The sequence below is a fragment of the Pinus tabuliformis genome, chromosome X (assembly GCF_031772625.1).
Source record: "Pinus tabuliformis cultivar Carrire ecotype Pingquan chromosome X, CPIR1, whole genome shotgun sequence".
In the NCBI taxonomy this organism is placed as follows: Eukaryota; Viridiplantae; Streptophyta; class Pinopsida; order Pinales; family Pinaceae; genus Pinus; species Pinus tabuliformis.
Genome location: NC_142308.1, coordinates 995,522,752 through 995,537,990, shown reverse-complemented (window position 1 = coordinate 995,537,990; position 15,239 = coordinate 995,522,752). Strand labels below are relative to the sequence as shown.

Below are 15,239 nucleotides of genomic sequence, written 5' to 3'. Positions count from 1 at the left end.
GTGGATCTACATCACTGGGTACAACTACCACACTATCGACGTACATCTTGAGATCATGCTCATCCAGAAGGCATGGGATACTAGCCTTCCAGATCATGTTGGATGCTCCATCCAACCGATCTTGATCTCTCAACCTGTTAGTTGCCATCTCTGCCAACAAAATGTCGAACTACCTCCTCTCTCCTCTGCGTTGCTGCTGGGTTGGCCTACGCACTCCCTGCTGGAGTTAGTAGATCTACTCCTCTCTACTGTTGCTCAGCAAATGAGAATTCAAACTTCTTGGTTGGAAGTCTTTTGAGGAAGAATTCCCTCAAAATAGTGTCTCCTTCTCTCTTCTGATGTTTTTCTGCCCCAGCATCTGCGTCTTACGAGAAACTGCTCTGCGCTGAAGCTTCTGCTGTGTTGCTCCCTTTGCTGCTGACAAATCTTGATCTGGAAATCTTACCTTTGTCGACTCACTTAGAGAGAGATATTCCACGAAAATCTTGCCCTCCTGGCTTGGATTGCGCAATCCCTTCGATCTGCTCAGTGCTGCCTATGCAACACTTTGATCTCCCTTCTTTTCTTCAATGGTGGCTCTTCCAGTTTGCTCCCTTGCTTCACCTGCGCTCTGATACCATGTGAAAATTCGAGAATCCCCGAATCACTACTGCAACAACAGATATTACTTCTTCTACTTGTTAATCCATGCAAGTTATTTACTGTGTTTTATTGTAAGTATCGAAGTAAATACAACTGCAGCCTTCACAACTTTAAATAATATGAGGAAACAAGAATCTGAGCAAGAAATAAATAACACACACAAGTGACACCGTAGTTTTTGGACCAATGTCCCCGGAAAAACCCGATGTGGGAAAACTGGTGCAGCAGTTGAGGGTTTGTATTATTAAGTAGTAATTTTTGAATACAATCTTTGGATGCCTTGCTGGCTATCCAATACAGAGAATCTGACCGATAGAGAGATGAGTGGGATATACCTCACACTATCATTGGCGATCTAGTACTGATCTAGTCACTCAATGGCTAGCCCCTAGTTGCCTCTGCGCAGTTTCTGCGCAATCACTGCACTACTTTGTGTCACATCTTTTGGGGACTGTGTCACTCCTTTGGTTGATCAATTTTCCTCTGGAACTTCTACTTTCTGCCCTCCCGGTCTCACACCCGGCTTCTGGCTCTGGAACTCGATTCTCCACCAAATTTCGGATCTCCTCTCAGGCTATGCATGTTGAATTTTCTAAGTCTATACGTTAGAAAATTAATCTGTATTCTGCTGGTTTATTTCTTCTACTTGTTTGAATTCAAATAAGTTATTTAAAACATTTAAATACGAAAATAAACATAATACAGTCACAACATCTACAAATCAACAACTGAAAGAAAACAAACACACAAGTGACACCGTTATTTTTGGATAAATGTCCCCAGAAAAACCCAATGCGGGAAAACCGATGCAACTACTCTGAGGGTTTATTATTATGCAATATTTCCTTAAGTACAACTGGGTGCCTAACTGGCTCACCTAACAGAGAAAAATACACAACAACAATACCTCTTTATTCGGAAACAGGTATTCAGAAAACCTGTTCCACGAAACCCTCTTCGGCGACTCTAAAGCTTTGCGCTAGCTCTTTTGGCCTTTGCGTCAACCTCCTGTTGCTCTACGTCAGCCTCAAACCTCTTTGCGTCAGCCTTTTGAGGCACTGCGCAGTCTTTGGGACCCTTTGCCTCACTCCAGTTGCTATCTACGTGGATGACGCAGTCCCTCCGGCCTCTGCGCTGTCTCCGCTAAGCTATGCGTGGCCTGAACTGGCTGTTGCCTCTCGCTCTCTGCTTTTGCGTTGGTCTCTTGGTACTGTCTCTGCTTCTCTGCCCAATACTCACTACCCCTCACTGCTGATCACTGATTCACTTTTGCTTAGCAAACCTGCTCTAGCAAAATGAATGACTGATCACTCTGGTGTGTTCTCCAACTGACCCTCAAGCCTCCTCTTATACTTTTCATGTTGGTCCTTCAACGACCGAGATTAAATCTCTAATCAACGGCTAAGATTAGATTTGGCTTGATCCATGACTTTTGGAACTTTCTAACCTAGTTTTATATTAATACCCATTAATATTTTATTTTTCCTAAGTTTATACTTAGGAACTCCATTAAAAATATTAATTATTTTAATATATCCCAAACCAGTTAGAATCTTCCCAAACCATTTATGGGTCTTGGAGATCTCACGTGCTTTAGCCTCTCCACCAATTTTCATGGCTAGAGCACATCGATGCTACCCAAATCAACACTCCCTCTTAGCGAGGACTGTGCTTTAGTAATACTCCTCACTGAGCATCACACTGATTATCGGACACCGATACCTGTGCTGATGTTAGGCCCCCCCGCCCAACATCCTCTGCATTGCTACATCCTGTACTGCTGCCCATGGCTCTGCCACTACCACTGCTTCATCCGTACGACAACTCCCTATGCATCCGTGCTACTGCTAGTCCATCCTCCCAACACTGCATCTGCACTGCATCCCCCTCTCATCATGTTGCATTGTGCTACTGCACTACAACCCAGTTATTGAGAAGTAAGTAACTGATCCACCCAACTTTTGACATCCCTGTCAGGCTAGAAACACTCCCTATGCTGAAGCTCTCTTTGCCGCTAACAAGTGCTCCCTCCACTGACCTCTGCACTGCTGTAACAACTCCCTGCATCTCGCACCGTTGCACACCTCTCTGTGCCATCCTTCATTGTTGCAACACTCTTGTGCCTCTTGCATTGTTGCCGCCTGCTAGCCTCGTGTTGCGCAGAGACTCCTGCACTGTAGCACTCTTTGCCGCTTCATTTGCATTTGTCTCTACTGACTTCGCCAGTCCTGCTGCTCTCTTCTTGGGGCTCTCTTAGCAAGGTATAATCCAAGAGGTTGGGTACCTCAAGGATCCTGCCCCTCATCGCCTATTGTCCTCTGACTACAACTCGATGTCTCCCCACTTCTTTTCTAGTGCCACATGAGCACTCATGGCACAATCATCATCCTCCACGAATTCCTTCTCCGCCTTTGCTGGCGTCGCCTTAGAGTCAGAAGCCTCTCCCTTACTCTTCTTCCTCGAACTGGTTCGCATAGTGACCCAGTTCCCCACAATGGAAGCACTTGACCTTGGAGAGGTCCTTCTTCTTCCTCTCCTCCTGCTTTTCTACAAATGCTAGAGCCGCATCCTCTTCCTCTTCCTTCTTGATCCTGACCCCTTTGTTGCTACTCCCCGTCTTGGTCAGTCGTCTGATCTCTTCTTGGCAAAGAGCCGCCCACAATTCTTCCCAATTTGGAAGACTCGCCCTACCTAGTATGCTCTGTACAAATGTCTCCTACTCCTCGGAGACTGAATTTAGTGCGGTCCTCACCATCAACTCCTGATACGGCGTGGCCGCTATGGAAGTAAGTTGGTCTCGAATTGCCTTCAACCGACTGCAAAAGTGATATATCTGCTCCCCCTTCTGCATCTGCTATGACCTTCGCTGATTCTCAAGTAACATCTTCCTCTGCATGGAAGTATTTTGGTACAACGTCTTTAAGGTGTCCCACATCTCCTTTGTCGTCTCCTCGACGATATGTTGGACCACATGATCCTTGACCCGATCAAGGATGATGCCTTTTGCCTTGGCCATTGCCTCCTCGTACTTCTCATTAGCTGCCAGGTCAACTGGGATAGCCATTACTCTCAAGGCGAAGCCCTTGATACGATGTCTGTCTAGAATGGACAAGATCCTGGCCTTCCAGACCACAAAGTTGGACGCGCAATCTAGCTTGTCTTGATCTCTCAGCCCATTCACGACCATCTCTCTGCTCTTTTTTCGACTCCTCCGAGTCTCTCTACTTCCCTCTAGAAATTCTCCTTTCGACTCCTGCTGAGTCTCTCTACTTCCCGCCTGGAAGTTCTCTGCTGGACTCATTTTGAGTCTCAATTTCCCTCCTGGAAATCCTTTTTCCAGTCGTCAAGTTGCCCCTTTCCGATCGTCTGTGCACCCACAACACTAATCCAGATTCCTTGGCTAGAAATTCACCTCATCAGCAACTCCCTTTACCTTGGTTTTGCCCTATTAGGTACTGTTCTGACCACAGTACCCCACCAGCTTCGCTCCCGCAAACTGCCCACAACTTCCTATGCCCTAGCAATTGAAGGAATGAGCCTTTAGGCTCTGCGCAATCTCGACATTGGCAAAAACAACTCCCTCAACCTCTGCGTCGAACTTTCTGGTCTTTGCGTGGCTCTGCGTGAGCCTCTCTCTGCCCTCCTCAGCCTCTGCGATGGCCTCTCTCTGGCTTGGACTGATGACGCATTCCCTCTGCGTCAACCCTTCCTCTGTCGCTTCTGCAAGGATCAACTTCTGTCACTCGGGACATCGTATTCTCCTGCAAATGCTCTACTTAGCTGATGCCTTCAGCTCACATGTGATCTGCAACCACGCTCTGATACCATGTTGATTTTTCTAATCCTATCCATTAGAAAATTCACTGTATTCTACTGGTTTATTTCTTCTACTTGTTTGAATTCGAACAAGTTATTTAAAACATTTAAACACTGAAATAAACACAATACAATCACAACATCTACAGATCAACAACTGAAAGAAAATAAACACACAAGTGACACTATTATTTTTGGACAAATGTCCCCGGAAAAACCCAATGCGGGAAAACCGATGTAGCTATTATGAGGGTTTATTATTATGCAGTATTTCCTTGAGTACAACTGGTGCCTAATCGGCTCACCCGACAAAGAAAAATACACGGCAGCAATACCTCTCTATTTGGAAACAGGTATTCAGAAACCCTGTTCCATGAAACCCTCTCCGACGACTTTGAAGCTCTGTGCTGATCCTTCTGGCCTCTGTGTTAGCCTCAAACCTCTCCATGTCAGCCTTCTGAGGCACTGCATAGCCTCTGGGACTCTCTGCGTCACTCTAGCTGCTCTCTGCATGGATGACATAGTCCCTCTGGCTTATGCGCTGTCTCTGCTAAGCTCTGCATGGCCTGAAATGGCTGCTGCCTCTCGTTCTCTGCTTCTGCGCTGGTCTCTTGGCACTGTCTCTGCCTCTCTTCCCATACTCACTACCCCTCGCTGCTGATCATTGATTCACTTTTGCTTAGCAACCCCGCTTTAGCAAAATGAATGGCTGATCACTTTTGTGTGTTCTCCAACTGACTCTCAAACCTCCTCTTATACTTTTCCTATTAGTCATTCAATGGCAGAGATTAAATATCTAATCAATGGCTAAGATTAAATTTGGCTTGATCCATGACTTTTGGAACCTTCTAACCCAGTTTTATATTAATACCCATTAATATTTTATTTTTCCTAAGTTTAGACTTAGGAACTCCATAAAAAATATTAATTATTTTAATATCTCCCAAACCGGTTAGAATCTGCCCAAACCATTTCTGGGTCTTGGAGATCTCATGTGCTTTACCCTCTCCACCAATTTTCATGGCTAGAGCACATCCGATGCTACCCCAAATCAACAATGCATTGCTTCTGCTTGGCCCTATGCTGCCTAGAGTGGCTCTGCGCTGCCTCTTCTGGATCTCTCTTTGCCTTCTTTATGATGTATCCTCGGATCAGGAAACTCTTCAACTAGAAACTATCTCTGCCCCTCACTACAAGAAATCACTTCGATCACTTCCCCGACAACAGCTGCACTTCTCTTCAGAAATCGATCTTTGAATCTCTTACTCGATGTGTCTTCCAAATGCCCATCATGCCTCTTCTTATAATCTTCTCGTTGAGAACCAACGGCCCAGATTAGATTCTAATTAATGGCTCAGATCATTTTGGCGTGATCCTTGTCTTCTTCTAGAAGTTACACCCCCAGTTTAATTAATACCCTTTAAGTATTTTAATTTCTTAAGTTTAGACTTAGCCCTCCATTAAAAATAATTAATTATTTTAATAAAACCTTCTGCGGGTGGAATTTCCCAAAACGATTCCTGGGTTTTCTGGAATACATGTGTCCTAGTCTCCTTACAAATTTTGAGTATTAGAGCACATCCGATGCTACCAGAAATCAACAAAGGCTGAACTCATGATGCATCATGCCTTGTACAAAAAAGAAGACTGTAGATACAAAATTGAGCATCTCATTAATGATTACTCTATTGATATGATGATATAGAGTAGGTCTAACTACATATCTATAAATGGGTCTACATCCTCATCATTTGAATATTTCAACTCTAGAGTCTACGTCATGATCAACCAGTCATCTTCCTTGAAATATGCCTTAAAATTAAAAAAATTCCCAGCTAGTTATGATTGCAAATGAATATTGTACACTGTTTGAGAACATGCTATATTCTATGTATCATACGATTCTAAGAGGAGTCTTTACCTAGAGTTGGGTGGGATTGATTTAATTACATTATTAATGGCACAGCCATCCTTTGTACACAAACAAACTGAAAACTGAGTATATACTATATACTATCCTTTAAATATCGTCTCAAAGCTTTCCTAGAGCTTTCTGCCAGCATTATCAAAAATTGAAAATTAAAATTTTAATGTCTTAGACCTTTCCTGCTAGCATTATCATGTGCTATACAACCTATAGGCTACAGGCAATTAATAACTTATACAGCTATACAGCTTACAGATTAATAATAAACTAACTAAAATTATAAATAGAATATTTGCTTTTTAGGGTTTCAAACAACTGGCAAATATCCTTAATTATTTTTAATATAAAAGTCTAATGTTATTTTCTTGGGATCCAGCATGTGAGAGCTAGTTGGCACAGGTCCGTTTCAGCAGCATGGGATTTATTTCTGGGTTTGAAGGATGTGCTTATGTGGTGGACCCTATGCGGATCTGTATGGATCCATATCCATATCTGGATCTGAAATGCGGATCTGTATGGATCCATATCCATATCTGGATCTGAAATGCGGATCAGTGGATCTAGCATCAAGAGCCCGCAGAGCCTGTAACATTGCTTATACTTGACCATATGGAAAAATTGTACTTCAAGATGAAAACTTACAGCCACATAGTTTTTAAAAGATGATGATTACGATTTCTATAAGTCATCTACTAAGGTGCACATTATTTTTTTCCTACTTTAAGTGGAAATCATACTAATTGCAGATATGTATCTTCAATCAGGTTGTCTAAATGTAGGAGTTGATGAGGTAGTAAAGGTTTCTCTACACAAGTGATTTGCAATCTTCTTTGAACTTGTGCTCTGCTCTGGAGTAAGCATTGAAGGAGGTTAGATATGTATTTTGCTCTTGGTCCTATATAGTCTAGATCACTGTTGTGAGACTTGATAAGGACTCACCAGTCTTGTGAAGTCTCTCCTGAAATGAGTACTCACTTCAAACTCATGGTAAAAGTCACATAAACCCTAGAATCTGCTGAAAGTTGCCCAGATTTGAGGAGTGTCACCCAAATTCATTGAAACTTGCTAGTAATTGTGAGTTTGACCCCTGCCAGGCAAATGAATGATAATATTTATTTCCCTTTGTATTTCCCTTTTTACCCTTTACTGTTTTGTCTTATTGTTAATAGTTTGAGGATGTTTGAGAGTGGTTCCAACCTCTTCAGACCTCATATACCAAAAATAGAATTTCACATCCTCTCCAGAATTCAGCAGATTTAACAGTTATCAGGATCCCAACATTTTGTAACGCAATTCTGTAATGACCCGTTCTTCATAAACTTTGCTTGGAATACAGTGATACCAAGACTTTAAATGAAGGTAGCCCATGGTAACACGACACACCTGCTAACAAAGCCTGCTTAACGATGAAACTGCCATCTAGGCAGATTGACAAATATGTTCCAGAGCCAATCTCTCTATTGACAGCTTTGATAAAATAATTATAAGAGGGTTTTTATTTGAACAGTAGTTGAATTGTTGAACTTTATATTATTTAATGCATTGCAATCTATTTGATATTTTGATTTATGTTTCAGTTTTTGAAACAAATTTCAAGTGTCAAATCATATATTATTACCATATTTCATGAGCTCAATTTATGGAATTTTTGTTTTATAGATTCTACGGATATATATGTCATTCTTATTTTTTCTGCAAAAACTTTTCTATATTTTTGGTCTTTTTCTGTTTGCCTAGTTTTGCTGAGTTTTGCAGAGTTCCAAGCTGGCTGAGTTTTTGCCATGTTCAAGTCTCACAACTTTGGTCTAGATAGTGGTGCCATCACTATAGGGTTAGAAACGTGGACGAGGAAATTCTACATACCTGATTGTTTCATTTTGCACTGTTGGAGGAGCCAATTGGCTACAAATGTTCGATGGTGGATTAGCAGGCCTCGGATTGGATTACTTCTATCTTGGACAATTGCAAATAATACAATTTACTCGGTGGTATTCACTTGTAATTAATAGGCTCGTTGAGTTGCCCCTAGCTTTATAACTTGTATATCAACCAGAGCTTAAGAGTGGAAAGGACCTAATGACCATCTTGGCCAACAATCATAACGATGATGATTGTATATCTTTTGACTTTATCTCACATGATTAGGGCCACAAAGAAAGGTTTGTGTCCGAAATGGGATCCAAATATTGTTGAAAGTTTGAAACTTGATACATGTTTGAATGAGGTTGAATAGTATGTCCTTGTTGGGTTGACCCCAGTTTTAAAGATTGCAAATAATCCAGAACTTGAGAGTGACAATCATTTCGGAGAGAATGATCAACAAGGATCTTGATAACGATGATCATATTTTTTGCAGTACAATGTACCATAAAAGGATCATGAGTATAAATCTATGATCCTGGAAATCATTTCCTGCATCTTGAAGATGGCTTTTCCATACTGGAAATCTATGGGAATATAGAAACCTCAGCCTGGACATTTCTTGGGTGATCTGAAGACTGGTGAGAAGTTTATAATGATCTCAGATAACGTTGAAAAAACTTGGCAGAAATATCTGGTTAGTGTCGGGTCAGTTTCTGTCCTTTTATGTGTTTTTCTTTTCTCTGCGTTCAGAGTTTCTTTAGAACTTTCTAAATAAACTTCTATCTAAACAAACTTAAATAAAATAATTACTAACACAATTGATTTGTGATTAAAAATTCCCTTAGAAACTGTCGACATAAAAGAAAAAGATGGGAGATGTTGAAGAATATACACATTATATTTATAGTGAGAGTGCTTCAGAAGTCTGATTTGTGAAAGAGTTACTTGTAAATGGCAAGGAAAATTGTTAGTTCAAAGTTTCATTGAACTCGTTCATGGATCTAAATCATGATGCAATAGTTGCTATATGTGACATTTGGCAATGGAGAATCTGTCATCTATGCATGAAGGTGGGTCTTGTATTTATTTGTATTGTGTAGGATTATATATGTATTGTTTAGTATCAAAGTTTGATTTCAGTGTACTGAGAACTCAGCACTTTCAAATTGTAAATTTGATATTAAGACATGCTATAATTCTTGCTTTAGCTTTGATTTTATTCTTGATTTATTGAAAGTCAATCAAAGTTTGTATCTAAAATTGTCAGTCTATGTTATTGTTTTGATTTGTCATGGTACAGCTTTTCTAAAATTATTTTATGCCTGTCATATTTACTATGCGTCATGCTTATCTTCCATCTATATGTTATAATTCAAGTATTTTGCCTCACCTTGTACCTGCCATGTTGATTTTGTAAGACCAATCAACTCAAACCCACACCTAGAATCAATAACCCAATAGCATATACCTGAACTGTACAAACCTGACTAGACTTCTTGTGAAAGATATGAAAACATTGCGATCTAGGTTAGTGAACTATAATTGTATGTGCAAGGTGCTTAGTTTCTGTAGCACTCTTTGGTAAGGTGCCAGGTCTATTTATGAAGTTCTCTTAAGCTTTAATATTTAATCATTATAATGATAATCTCTCTTAGCAGGGCTGGTCATTTAAGTTGAAGGTATTTTGATGAATATGGACTTGGATTTTTTCCATTTGGGCTTGTGCATGACAAATAGGAGTATGTCACCGAAAGGACAGGGCCATGGTCTAAAGGTGTTCCCCATTCAAAGGACAAGTTTTTGCATATTATATTCTCTATGGGGATCAGTAGTTTTGAAGTTCATATTAGCAGTGTTTAAAGGTTCAAAAACTCCAAATTTTCTTACTTTAGAGTTTGGAAAGTTGTCCAAAAATGCCATAGTTTTTTTGGGGTAAATATATATCCTTGTAATTGTTCATATCATATAATACAATTCTTTTTTGTTATTCTTCTCGCTATCTCTTGCTTCTTGATGTGGAGAGGTTCGAGATTGTTTTGTAAATGAAAAAGAAAGGACCATGGTTTCTTTTAGGGGACTTATTTGTTTTAAGGAAGCTTGCAATGCAATTTGTTTTTTAAAATGTATCCATTGAAAGGATTTTCTATTATCAAGGAATCATTATTATACAACTATTTTAAAATATAATGCAGGATTGCAAAATAAAAATCAAGCCTTAAGCTTACTGGTCAAACATATACCTATCTTGGCAGAAGTAAACATGACTAAAATTGGTCGTATATGTCTAAGAAAAGGTTTCTTTTGGTCTTCAAAATCCTCAGTGGTCATCTCTTACTAGCATCGTAGAAGAAATTTGATAGAATGATTTTCACAGCAAAAATAATTAACAATTATTTTGGGATAAATTGTGCTACTATATTGAAGTTGTTTCATTCACTGCTAAACCAACTTATATCTTAGTCAGCTTCATAGGTTAATTAAGTTACTCGACTTTCCAAATGTATTTGATAGGACATGCCATTGGTTCTTTTTGTTTCACTCATGATGAAGTTTTGCAATACTTTAAGACCATTTTTATGGTTTCCTTGTTTCTTAAATACATTGAGCTCCATTGTTTATTGTTGGCTCTGAATTTTTGCAGTTGTAAAGTTCAGGTTTGTAGCTTCTTCGAGGTCTTATCTAATGTTTTTATCTGATTTTCACTTTCTTCAATTACAATTTCAGTTGCTTCATCTCTGTTTATCTTTGCAGGCAGTCATGGCTAGTGATTTCTCTATTGCACAATTTCGATTTTTGGAGCGCTTGCTCGTGGTTCATGGACATTGGTGCTATAAGAGGATTGCACAGATGGTATGGATTCCTAATGTTGAAATAAAATAGAGAATGTTAATGTCACAAGGAATTTGTAACAAGTATAGTGCCACTCATGTATTGCAATCATTTTGTGTTCTGGCTTATTGGTGATGATGATTTCCTTTGTGTTATTTTATTAAGAAATTGTTTAATCTTATCCTCATCATTTGACTATATGGTGCAGATCTGCTATTTCTTTTACAAAAATATATCTTTTGGGCTTACACTCTTCTATTTTGAAGCATATACAAGTTTCTCTGGACAGCCCATATATGATGATTGGTATATGTTGCTTTTCAATGTTATTTTGACATCACTGCCAGTCATATCTTTGGGGGTTTTTGAGCAGGATGTTTCATCTGAAGTATGTTTGCAGGTACAAAAATCATATTCCATCTGGTGAAAATTCTTAGAAAATTCTGAATTATTTTATTATATTCACTCATCATTGCTTTTGAATAAAGCTTGTATAAAACATCTTTACTTATATGTACTGATTTACTTTTGTTCATTGTCGAAGATGGAGTCTCTTTCTGATTATTAATTCTGTGTTGTGCTGTAGTTCCCTGCTCTCTATCAGCAGGGCCCAAGGAATATATTTTTTAACTGGTACCGTGTACTTGGATGGTTGGCAAATGGAGTTTATGTGTCTCTTATTACATTCTTTTTTAATATCGGTATCTTTCGACATCAAGCATTTCGTGTTGGAGGGCAGACACCTGATATGGCAATTGTAGGAACAACCATGTTCACGTGTATCATCTGGACTGTCAATTGCCAGATTGCACTAGCTATCAGCCATTTTACATGGATACAACACCTTTTTATTTGGGGAAGTATTGGTCTCTGGTACATTGTGTTGCTCGTATATGGTATGATGTCTCCCATTATCTCAACAGATGCATTCCAAATCCTAACTGGAGTAGTTGGGCCTGCTCCTATGTACTGGTTCACTACAGTTTTTATTGTACTTACTTCTCTTCTTCCATATTTTACACACTCTGCCTTTCAGAGAGCATTCAAACCCATGGATCACCATATTATTCAAGAAATTAAGTTTTTAAGGAAAGATGTCAATGATGTTAAGATGTGGTTCAGAGAGCGGGCAAAAGCCAAGCAAAAAACTAAAATAGGATTTTCAGCAAGAGTAGATGCAAAGATCCGAAATTTGAAGGAAAGGTTGCACAGAAAGCGTTCAGCTTTGTCCAGTCCTGATCTCGAGTAAGTTCACAATTTGCATGAAGTCAGCACCAGAGTAGATGCAAACATCTGACATTTGAAGGAAACATCGCATGAAAACAGTTGGCCTTGGCCAGCCTTGTTACGGAAAGCCTACATTTTGCATGAAGCTACAAATTTGGACATGTTTTTGTAGAGTTGCAGATCTATACCATGAATATTCTTTTACCGGCTTTTTTTGCCATTATTCTATTCATTTAGCCAAGGGCTCAAGATTTGTATTATTTCACAATTCAACTTTTGTACCATTACCGATGCGGCAGCAAGTTTTTGGAAGGTCTGCTGTGTATTTCAAAATATTTTAATTTTGAAGTACAAAAGGCAATTTGTCAAGACCAAGGTTCTATCTGCAAACTGATTCTGTAAATTGTAAAAGAGCTCATTGAATAACTTTCTTAGTATTTTCAGAAATGATGAGAATTTCTACTGTATGCTTTCCATCTTGATGACTTTTGCACTTTAAAAGACGACTTTGTATTATTGCTGCATTAGTTCTGAATTTGTATCTGACATGTAGCTTGATGACATAAACTCTGGTTCCTTTTGGAGCACATCAGTGCGATAGGCAGGTGGTTGTCTTTGGAAGAGCCAAAAGCTCCCAAAGCACAATGAGTTGTGTATAAATAGTTGGATCACACTGTAATGCCCAGGAGTGATTTTTCCATGCATAGGAATTTTGAGAGAAAATCCTTCTGTTTCTCTTCTGCTTTCAGCCATGTGCTGTTTTTTTTTAAGAAAGATCCTCTCTTGATGATGCAAAAATCGAATGCAGCGGAAGCTATTTTTTTTTTTAAGAAAGATCCTCTCTTGATGATGCAAAGATCAAATGCAGCGGAAGCTATTCAGATTTTATTTGCAATAAAACATCTATAGATCCTGGAAATTGACTTGCAGTAAGTGCCACTAGATATCAACCTACTGACAGTAAAAGGATTCCATTGTGATATTGTTCTTGTTAGTTATGATACTGTAAACTTTTTTGGATACTGAACTTTCATTTCAACATGCACACTAATGAATGTCATTGTTAAATTTATCTGTACAAAATTCTTAGAATCATGCTCGCCAAGCAGAAACGTTTGCTTCTTAATGATGTACAGTTGTAGATGAGTTTTTTCTATCGTACTAAATAGATTTTTTAACCTGTCAACCTTTACATAGTAGAAAGAAAGGGCAGAATCATGAGTTTCTCCTATTTTAAAAACATTGAAAGTGCTCAACCTTGGCACAATTTGGATTGGTTTCCATCAAAATTACTATCTAAATGGCTGATAACAGAGTTTATTTTTAAAATTTTTCATTATTTAATTTGCATGAATTGGTTGAAATTCTAGTTGTAACTTATGCCATTAAGTGACGACCATTAAAAGTGATCAGCATTATGGCTGCAAAAATGTCCATATTAATGACCTTAGTAATGTTCATGTCGCCTCTATTGCGATCCTAGAAATGTCCATAATTGTGGTAATGTTTCTAATGACCACATCTGCAGCCAAATAAATGTCCAAAATTGCATTAGCAAAAATATCTCAATTTGCATCCTTTAAATTGTCTAAAATTGAAATCATAAAAATGTCCAAATTTGTAACTAAGGAAACACCCAATTTTGGGCCCCAAGAAGCATCCAAATTTGTGACCAAGGAAACACCCCTACTTGAGACTAGAAGTGTCCACGGTGATGCCTATAGCAATGCCCTAAAACTAAAACTAGGTAGCTCTTGTGATCAATTTTACATCAACAATAACATCCTCACTAACATCAATGACATTTGTAAATGTTTTCAATAGTGTTTTTATGAATGGTCATAATTGGATCACATATAGCATCCTAAATAAAGTCCACAAGGGGTTGGAATGACCTCCGTTGTAATGGAGCAATAGGATTTTGCCTTAGTTTTTGTCCTATTTTTCTCTTCAAATGGCTAGGGCTTCAATAAACTTCCAAGTGTTGTATGCAATCAGATAAGACGATATAATCAGATGTAACTAACAATACTGTAATCAACAAAATAGCTCCTCAACTCAACAAATATGATTGCAATGATATTAAATATAACAACAATGCAACGATATTAATTGTAACAACAATGCTACAAGAAACAATCCAAATCAAGTGGGCCCATGTTCCAATCGAGAAAGGACAATTCAATAATTTATAGTTCGGCAACCTTCCGTAGTTCAACAAAAAATAATCTAACTTCAATTCAACGTCCCTGCGACTTTAGACATCCATTGACCTTGCGATAACCCTCCTACAAACATCAATAAAAATACCTCAATCAAACTTCTGCAATTTGTAAACCCCTTCTAGGGTTGACCCAAAGCCCTAAACAACACTACAGGAAAACACTACGAATGCCAAAAATCAATTTGGATGCCACAGTGCAAAGCCACGTTTGGTTAGGATCTGCCGCCATAAGAAATCGACACCTGTTTGTCAATGATTTGCCTCATGAACTCTCATAAGAAGAAATGGCATACAATGAACATATTTTGATTAACTTGGTTTTAGTTCAGGAATCCCTCAGACCACGACTCACCAATAGAAAAATACACAATCCATAGGAGTGTAATCACATACCTGCACTGTAAGTCACAACCTTTGTCGACATCCCAAGAGAGTTGACCTTCGTTATCAATTGGATGACTTCTTCTGCTCAGGACCAACGGATCAACTTTTGCAAGGAATACTTTGCATTATAGGAACGACATGTGCCCAAAATCAGAGCAAATTGGAGTTCACTTTTCACATCAAAATCCCTGCATCCCTAAACTGATCACTACATAAAATTATCGCCAAATAGAGAACAACCTTCCCAGAATCTCACTATCCAAAACAAAGCTCAACCTTCACAATTTTTTTTGCCTAGATAGAAGCTTGTACCATAACAGGGAGAGG

General features: G+C 38.9%; 1 protein-coding gene across 1 annotated transcript in view; it reads left to right on the top strand.

Annotated features, from left to right (window-relative positions):
• The window catches only part of LOC149143078 (putative phospholipid-transporting ATPase 4), a 59,675-nt gene extending 46,889 nt beyond the window's left edge, over positions 1–12,786 (top strand). The window contains exons 8-10 of the mRNA XM_089449768.1: positions 11,000–11,098; positions 11,286–11,477; positions 11,664–12,786. Coding sequence (XP_089305894.1) covers positions 11,000–11,098; positions 11,286–11,477; positions 11,664–12,326 — 954 coding nt within the window. The 3' untranslated portion in view covers positions 12,327–12,786. The remainder of the gene's footprint in view (positions 1–10,999; positions 11,099–11,285; positions 11,478–11,663) is intronic.
• Positions 12,787–15,239: the final 2,453 nt, after the last annotated feature.